The sequence below is a fragment of the Vicia villosa genome, linkage group LG4 (assembly GCF_029867415.1).
Source record: "Vicia villosa cultivar HV-30 ecotype Madison, WI linkage group LG4, Vvil1.0, whole genome shotgun sequence".
In the NCBI taxonomy this organism is placed as follows: domain Eukaryota; kingdom Viridiplantae; phylum Streptophyta; class Magnoliopsida; order Fabales; family Fabaceae; genus Vicia; species Vicia villosa.
This window is the reverse complement of record NC_081183.1, coordinates 1,733,536-1,743,206: the sequence shown is the minus strand read 5'-3', so window position 1 is coordinate 1,743,206 and position 9,671 is coordinate 1,733,536. Positions and strand designations below refer to the sequence as shown.

Below are 9,671 nucleotides of genomic sequence, written 5' to 3'. Positions count from 1 at the left end.
GATAAGCGGACCTAGGGGTAGTATTGATTAGATATTTCCTGGACAGCCGATAAGCGGACCTAGGGGTAGTATTGATTAAGCTGGTGACATGCTTGGTAGGCCGCGGATCATGGCTGTTACATTAAAAAACTAGCTCAATTGGTAGCAGGAATTGCTGCTACCAATTGAGCTAGGGTGTTACACTTACCCCCTCAAAAACTGAAATTCCTAGTTTTTCTGATGTAGACACGCAAGCATAGGCACAGTAACATGTGTTTTGGAATTTGGGAGGGTTTAGCCCCTCGCAAATTGCTTGATTGTTTTTTATATGTTTTAAATTTATGGCTAACGAATATAAAAAAACTATATTGCAAACAAGTTTTGTGACCAATGTTATATTGCATACTGCCTAACTATCAAATTATGGATTTTGGTTTACCTATTGTGTAGTTTGCCAATTGTGTGGCTTGTAAATTATGGATTGTGTGCCAAATTAGGTCAAATGCAAATTAAGTCAAACAAGTTCAACACTTTTCATTACCAATTCCATAACATATTTCAAAATACATTTCAAAACCATCCATTACAGCTCAATACATTTCATAAACTAGACCAAAATAAAACTCTCAAATATTCATTACATTTCATAATAATCGGGTTACTCATACTCTCAAATTTTCAACTATTACATTTCAAAACTAAATAAACATTAACCATATATAACAAACATTCCAAAACACAACATTTTTTAGATTTCCATAAAATTTCTCTGCTTTGAAATTGTTCATCAAAATCTTATTCTTCTTTGAATCTTCATACAATTCCTTCATATAGCTCATAGAGGACATAACTTCCATCTATGAGTTCATCATGCTTCCAATTTCATTTTTAGATTTTGCTCCAAAGTCCTCATCCCAAATGAACAAATCACACGTATCAGCACTCCTCCAAAAGGGACATCTCCAAAACAACCATCCTTTATTAGTTCCCTTCTTGCATTGGTACGAAACTATACGAGCGCGACAACTACATAACTTTCCAAATCGCGAAGAAGATGACATTGCAACACCTTTGCTTGGCTTTGTCTTCAAATAATTAGGGTTGGGAAATATAAAGCAAAGCAAGGCAATGATTTTGAGAATGACGATAAAGAAAGAAATGTATGTTAATTTGATTTTACTAAAAAATGCAACTTTTCCTCCATAATTAGTGAGGAATTTAGTTCCCTCTCTAAATTCTGTCACTAATTCGCGTTTATTAGTAGTGAAAAATAGAAATCAAATAGAAAATTGCAAGAAACTACTAAAATGTTTTTAACCTAAAACAAATTTGGATGGCTTAAAAAATCTAACAGATATTATTTTGAATATCAATCTTTTTACCCACCGTACCCCATCCCTACCCATTAGAAACATATGAATCCTCTCAGACCATTAAGGAACCCTAAACAAAACAACCACCTTTATTAATTTATGGGTTAATACATATTTTCACCCCTGCCATATGGGGTTGGTTCGAAAGACCCCCTGCCAAAAAAAAGTTGCAAGAATTCCCCTAACATTTGAAGATTCTCTCGTTTTAAACCTTGTGAAATTTTTATTTTTGAAACCAACCTTGCCACTTGAAGGACTCTATCATTTTTAACCCAGTAAATTATATTTTTAGTAAAACCAACCTTGTCTGTCATATTTCAGAAGGTTTAATTCACTACTAAAAATATGACATTTTAGAAAATGTCTTTACATTAGGTATAAAAATATATAATGTAAAAAATATTTGTAAAATGATTTTACATCAGGCATTTATTTCCAATGATATGAAAAATATTTGTTTTTTGGAAAAAGATTTGTTATAAAGGGCCATTACATCGGCCCAGTTTCTTAACTGATGTAAAAAGTCCAATAATTTAAAAAAAATAAAAACACGGTGGCAGTTTGGTAAATAAGTGGATTTTTGTTTTAAGAGGCCATTACATCAGTTTATTGCTACCAACTGAAGTAAAACATATGTAACTTGCCCATTATATCAGTTCATTAGTCCAACCGATGTAAAAGCCCATATAAATTACCTTGTTTCAACAAAACCCTAACATTCTTTTCCATATCTCATTTCGTCCCAGCACTTCTTCTTTCATTCCCAGCACCACGAAAAACGGTCACTGCTCACACGGCAGCCACCACGACTGTCTCAACCGTCCGCGACGCTCACCACTACGTTGGGCGACTGCTCGGCGATTGTCACGGTTTCACGAACGCTCACGATTTCACGGTTTGATGAACGGCCAGCCACCACTAATGTTATAAGATTCAAAGCAGTTGACATGTAAGCAGGGAACCTTGTAAGAATCCATGTCTTTGTGCTTTATCGTCTTTGTGTTTTTGAGCACTCATAAGCAAACCCTTTTCGCCATGAGACCTCAAAAAACATTGATCCACGCCATCTCCATATGGGTCCGGCGAAAACCTCCAAAGGTCCAGGCTTTTCTCGCCGTCGTCTCCGGCGTGGCCGCTCTTGTTCTCCTCCAATTCATCGTTCACTATCACAATAATCTCTTTGTCGCTGTTGAGGTTGTTCACTCCCTCGGTATCTCCGTTCTTATCTATAAACTCATGAAAGAGAAAACCTGTGTCGGTTGGTATTCCTTTCTTTCTTTTCCGATTCGATATGTATCTTGAATCTTTTTACATTTTTCGTGCCTGGGTTGTTGTTTTTGTTTATTGGGTAGGTTAAAAAATTCCCCTTTTTTATTCTATCAAAAGATCGATTTTTTGGGATTTGTTTCTATAGATTTTTACCCCCTTTATTAGATTTCCTTAAAAGGGAATTCAATTTTGTCTTTGCTTTTATAGGGTTTCAATCAGATTGGTATTGTTTGGCTAGTTTCATTTGTGTTTGTGTTTGGCCTAATTTTGTGTGGTGACATAATCTACAAGATTATAGGGTTCAAAATGACCGAAACTTCAAATGGCAAGGTTGATTTTAAAAATAAATATTTTACAAGGTTTAAAACGAGAGAATCTTCAAATGTTAGGGAAATTCTTGCAACTTTTTTTGTTTAGAGAAATTTTGCAGAGGGATTTTTCAAATCAAACCCATATGACAGGGGTGAAAATAAGTATTAACCCTTAATCTATTTATGCTGTTACTTTTTGTTTTAAAATCCAGGTGCTACAAGATTCAACAAAATCTAGGTGGTACAATGTATGTGTAATTATAAGTGACTATATTTTATCTTTATTGCTGACTAGGTGATGCATAAAATTAAGTGGAGATTTGTATATGTTAATTGCGTAGTTGGATGGTTTTGTTCAAGTTTAGGGTATTGATTTTAGAAATTTTGTATATTTTATTGATATGATTATTATTTGCATTCTCAACTAAAGAAAAATAATGAAAGTTTGAATTTTTTTATATATATTTATAATATATACCGTTAGCAAACCGCCACATTTTATTTACGTGATACCAGCAGTCATCCAAATCCCCCGCATATAATTTATGAAAATCGTATAAACAGCAAATTTTGTAACTCCTGCAAAACAATTACGGAGGTCAAAAACCTCTAATTTGGCTTAAAACCCCTGCAATTTAGCCGCGTTTTTTTGTAGTGTATATATAATTAATGATATAACACACTAATAGAAAATTTAAAAATGCTTACATTATAATTATGTTATAATTATTAAGATTATAAAAGTAAATACCATATATATGTACATTTTGATCATTGGCAAACATCAACCTATGGAATTATTGTCTAGTTAAAGGAGTGGTAAAAGAAAACTTTTGTTATTGGGAAGAAGCAGCTAAAGTTACTCTTTGGTCAACATAAATAAATTGATTGTAATGGACATTACCATTATTATTGCCTCTAACTACACCTTGATTGGCAACTACTGATCGTTCACCTTGTGGTTTTGCAATTTGTCCTTGTTCATGTTGGAGAAATGGTTCAGCTCTTGATGTAAGATTTTTTTTATATGATGATGAATAGGAGTGTCGAACAGGACCCGTGGCCCGTGGGTGATAGAACGAACTCATTAATTGATACCAAAATATCTAGCTTCATTGCAGGCAAATTTATAAGCATAAAAGGGAAAAAATTTGCCCTATTCTCTCCAAGATAAGCGTTCTTCTTCCGCGGTATTATTTAATTTAATTATAACAAAGCATCTAATTCACCATCATATGAAAAGAGCATCTAAGTCTCCACCATAAAAAACAAAACAAAAAACATCTAATTCTCTTTTATAAGTTTATTGCAGAATTTTAGTTACCACTTATTATTAGAATATATCTATAATTAGTATATTAATAATTGTATGTTGTTAGCTTCTAAATATAGAGATATTATCACTTGTATATTATTTGTATATTATGACAAAGAATATCAATGAAAAAGTATGGAATTCAATTCTTATATGGTGTGGTATCAGCTTTATCATGTTCCTAAATCTACAATTTTTTCCAGCCGTCGCACACCTTTTGTTCTATCATGGTAGAAGAAACCTCCCACTCTCGAACATCTGATGACACTTCATCAGCCCGACAATCCAACTCCTCTCAGGCGGTAACATCTAAATTCCACTCCGCTTTCGTCATCAACAACGTCAAAACCATCATCCCGGTGACGTTGGAAAATGATTCTAATCTCTACCTCTCGTGGTATGCCCGTGCAGGCACGCGTTCACAATGTTCTTGATCATATAATTCCGCCTTCGGAAGTCTATACCATACAAGCATAGGACAAACTTAAGGTTGTCGATTATGAACTTTGGAATCGCCTAGATGCAGTAGTGTTGCAATGGATGTACGCAACAGTATCACAGGATATTTTTCAATTCATCCTCGTCGTCGACAACATTGCAGAAGAGTGTTGGAAGCGCATAGCCGCTATGTTTCATGACAACAAACACTCCTGCACCGTACAATTGGAAAATCAATTTAGTAACACAAACCTGGAATCCGAATATGTATCTAACACCATGTAGTCTGAACTGTATGAATTAAAGAAACAGTTGGGAGAATTACTCGAGAAGAAGTTTGTTCGGTCGAGTGTTTCTCCGTGGAGTGCACCGATGTTGTTAGTTAAGAAGAAAGACGGAAGTATGAGATTCTGTGTAGACTACAGACAATTGAATAAAGTGACTATCAAGAATAAGTATCCACTCCTGATGATTGATGATTTGATGGATCAGTTGTTGGGGGCTAATGTTTTTAGCAAGATTGATTTGAGGTCGGGTTATCATCAGTTTCGTTTTAAACCAGATGATATTTCGAAGACGGCTTTCCGAACGACGTATGGTCATTATGAATACACTGTTATGCCGTTTGGTGTATCTAATGCGCCATGTGTTTTCATGGAATATATGAATCGAACCTTGCATTTATATCTAGATAAGTTTGTTATGGTCTTCATAGATGATATCTTAATTTATTCCAAATCGAAAGAGGAGCATGCCGAGCATTTTCGAGTAGTGTTTCTGTTGGCACAGGTGGAGACTTGGCTGGGGACAACGAGTCCGTTGTCCTCGGGCCAGATGAAGATGTGTCCTCGATAGAGGGGCAGGAGAAAAAGAGCTTTCCCCTACCCTCAGTTGGTTGGGCCAAGGCAATTGGACCGTTCTGGGTGCAAGAGTGGATTGGGCCACGTCTAGCCATTGGATCAGTCTGGAACAGTTACATATATTTTAAATAACTTATTATACGTTGAAAAAACTAGTGTGGTAGAATTTCAAATAATTTATCAAATTCTATAAAAAATTTAAAGACTTGGTCTACTTGATAATATCTCTCAATTCAATGATCAAATTAATTAAATTTGTTACTTATAAAAAGTTATTGAAAGGCGTTTAGTGTCTGTATTGTGAGCAGATTCATCGAGAGACCGAAGGTGTCTCACTTAGAAGTAGTCAAGATGATTCTAAGATTTGTCAAAAGCTTTGTTGGATGCGGAATTATTTTCCCTGCAGTGGACAAGGGCAGAAAATACAATTTTTACTCGGATTCACCTATTCTAGTTGGTGCAGAGATAAGAAAGATAGAAAATCTACAGGTGGATACATATTTATGTTCTGTGAAACACCAATCTCATGGTGTTCGAAGAAGGAACTAGTAATATCGTTCTCTTCTTTGGAGGTCGAGTACATTGCAACTTAGTTGTGTACGTGCAAAGTCGTGTGGTTGATGAATTTGTTGAAGAAGCTGGACAGCGAAGAGGGTGATACTGTAATGCTAATGGTTGATAATGTTACCTCTATAAATCTTGCTAAGAACTCCGCCCATGGGAGAAGCAAGCATATTGAGATGAGGTTTCACTACTTGAGAGAACTTGTTAGTAAAGGAAGATTGAGGTTGGAGTATTGTAGAAGTGAAGACCAAGTGTCCGATTTGCTGACCAAAGGAGTCACAAGAAGTGTTCAATAGATTGAAGAAGCATATGTACATGGAAAACTAGGAGCACATGAATTAAGGTGGTGTGGTAAGAGAAAAAAAGTAATTCATGTTCATGTACCCGATTGACATATGAGTGTAACCGGTTACACCCCTTTATATTTTTCAAACAGAACCGTAGTGTAACCGGTGGACATAATATGTCAACTGGTTAATTGTGTCATTTTTCTAAGACAATAGTTAAATGTAATCGGTTTCAGTTTTATGCCAACTGGTTACACCTAGAGCGTATCAGTTTTTTATGTTTAATAGTTGTACCTCATTTTATGTAGTTGTATAAATACCCTTAAAATATCTCATGAATAATAGATTGATCAATTTTTACCCTCAATTACTCTCTCTCTCTCTCTCATTGTCTCGCTCTCTTCCTTTCCGCACTCAATTATTCACCAATCTTAATAATTACAAGTTCTAACAAATGAACCATAAAAACCCATGAGAAAATAGAAAGAAAAGTGAAAGAAAAGTGAAGAATCAAAAAAAAAATAGTTGGTACTAACATAATCAAGAATTATTGGAGAGAGAGAGAGAGATAAAGTATAAATATTCTGAAACACAGAAAAGTGGTATGCCTAAATTAGTCAAAGAGAATAAAAAAATGCCATACGAAATTTAATGGTATAAGATTGCGTTAGACTAACGCGTGCAAACAATCCATTATAAGGGCATATTTAGCTTCTATGTTTTTCAATTGCCTTACGAAATTTATTTGTTGTGAGAGTATATATAAATCAACATGAGAAACAATCTTGAAGGTGTTAATCGTCTAACTGATGATGATTTTACAACCTACCATGAAAAGTTGGGAACTTATGGTTTCATATATGTGACAAAATCTCAAAGATATATCGGTTTAAAAAGGGATTGGATGGCGTCCTACACTATAGATGGTTCAGAGGACTGTTCATTCAGAGTCATGCAATCTAAAGAAGTAACCAAAGATGGCATATTGTCGACACATAAAGTATATTTCCAACTCTTATGTAAGTTATCTTCAAAATGTAGCTGCATTCATTTTAGAATACAAAAAGACGAAGCTTTTCTTGCCTCTCCTGCTTTTTGTATCAATCTAGATAGAGACTTTGAATATATTAAGAAAAAGCATAAAAAGAGTATTATTGGATCGGGTTATGTTATGGAAACACGTGCTTATCATTATAGCAGTGGAAAAATAAGAGGTCTACTTGTGTTGGAAGAGGTGAGAAAGAGAGGAGATAACGAAAAGCCTTGTAGGGTAATTGTGGCACACTATTTTACTGTTTGTAGCTTTAATATTTTTAGTATCAATAATAGAAACGTTGGTCTTTGTGTGATTATAAATATTGAACCATGTGAGAAAGTTGGTTTGAAGGTTACAGTGGAAGGCCCTAGTCATCACCCTACTGGAGCATTACATAACATGTTTGAACAAGTAATGAAAAATGAGATTTGGAAGCCAACTATGTTATGTTCTAACTTGTCAAACATTGAAAGGCAGCTGTTCCGGCGGCAACCGGAGAGAGAAGATGATGATGTCAGTTTTCCGCCACCGCGAGGTCATGGTGGTAAGTCCAAGAGAGCAGTTGTTATAGACAGTGGTGGTTCAGTTACTGGCAACGGCAATTGTAATGTTGTGATCGGTGATATGAATATTTATAAATAATAACTAGACTTGTTATGATGCTTCACCATATTGTATATATAGCACATAGCTGTATTGTATTAATGTAAGAGAAACATGTCACATTTTCTATCTATAAGGTCAAGTTAGTTATGAGCTTCTTCCTTGCTAATATGCTATCAAACGCAATTTTTTTTCTCATTTTCTCTTCGATACAGATTTCCTTTCATAGATTCTTGCATATTCTACACATTATTCTTTTTTGTATTTGATTATGCACTTTATATCAATCATTCATCATGTAATTATTGTTAGAATAATAATGCAAGTGTAAGTAAGTGGGGAAATGACTTATATTGGATAAGAATGTGGTGAGTTGAAGATTTATAAGTGGGAGAATCCACTCACCTATCAACAGTCGAAGCACTGATATGCACCCAGGATTAGCTCAAAGGATCATCTTCATCCTTGATTACAAATGAAGATTTTGATATTCTCGAGAGATTTGAGCAAGGTATGATAACTAAGTATATTCGCTAATGTATTATTATTTATTATACTTGAGACATAATGAAATGTATTTATATATTTTGTAAAATTACTTTATACAGAAAATGATGCTAGCTGTTCAACATCTTCAATCTCTGTTGCACTCGAACAGAACTTAACGGTAAATAATTCTAAGGTTTATCTATCTACATCATTAAGTATATATATCTAGATTGAGAAATTATATTTTTTATTGGAGAATAATATTTTTAGTAATACATTTAAGTATATGTTTCTAGATTGAGAAATTATGCTTTTTAGTAACACATTCATTAGACGAGTGTGAAGCAAGTGAGCTTCAATTAGCTTTGAAGAGGTTCCACATTCAATATTCTAACCTTGTTAGAGGTACTACTGTGAAAGGACATAAGCTAAATCTTACTTATCAATTAACAAGCGGTTATACATAATAACATTGCCATTATTCTTATTCTTTAGGCATATTAATGTTATTAAGACAAACGATATTTACTTAGGACTGCATTTATTTTTTATAGTTGCTCTTTTTAGTGTTCTTCAATCACACAGTCTACAATTTATGGAAGCTAAATATTTTTTTTCAGTTTGTGAATAGGTTTATATGTCTTGTCTTAAGGTGTTTATAGGATATACCTTGTGTTAAATGACTGTGTTATTAAAACTCTAAGCTTGAATTGTGAATCTGTTGTAGGTTTGACGGCACCAAAAAGGCCTATGTAAGGTTGACTCCTGATTATGATGTATTAGATGTAGCAAACAAGATTATGATTATCTAAGGTGTTGTCTGCTTCAAAAATTAGGTTGAAGTGATTATGGAGGAAATTGGTTTATTGGTATCAATTGGATGTTGGTAGGCAATTCTGTTTCGAGTGTTATTAGTATCTAGTTTTTTTCTTGAGCAAATTAGTCTGTGCTTTTGTTTTTCCTACATTATTTTGGTTATGTATTGGAGTTGTATTGATCTAGACTGTATTCGTTTGAATTGCTGGTGTACTTATTTTAGAGACTATTTCTTTTTCACTTTCTAATGGAAGTGTTTTTAATCAAGATATTGTTTATGAAGATTATAAGAGTCAAATTTAAACCAATTTTTTTTAAATACTTGTTTTTG

The 9,671-nt window shown here is 34.1% G+C and overlaps 1 protein-coding gene across 1 annotated transcript; it reads left to right on the top strand.

Annotated features, from left to right (window-relative positions):
* Positions 1–7,107: 7,107 nt before the first annotated feature.
* LOC131598698 (uncharacterized) lies at positions 7,108–9,610 on the top strand. The gene is made up of 3 exons (XM_058871284.1): positions 7,108–8,546; positions 8,644–8,702; positions 9,252–9,610. The coding sequence occupies exon 1, from the start codon at positions 7,169–7,171 to the stop codon at positions 8,072–8,074; it is 906 nt and encodes a 301-aa protein (XP_058727267.1). The 5' UTR covers positions 7,108–7,168; the 3' UTR covers positions 8,075–8,546; positions 8,644–8,702; positions 9,252–9,610.
* The last annotated feature ends 61 nt before the right edge of the window (positions 9,611–9,671 follow it).

What these genes read in the sequence shown, in the direction of transcription:
- LOC131598698 (XM_058871284.1), top strand. Translation starts at nt 7,169, where the DNA reads ATGAGAAACAATCTTGAAGGTGTTAATCGTCTAACTGATGATGATTTT.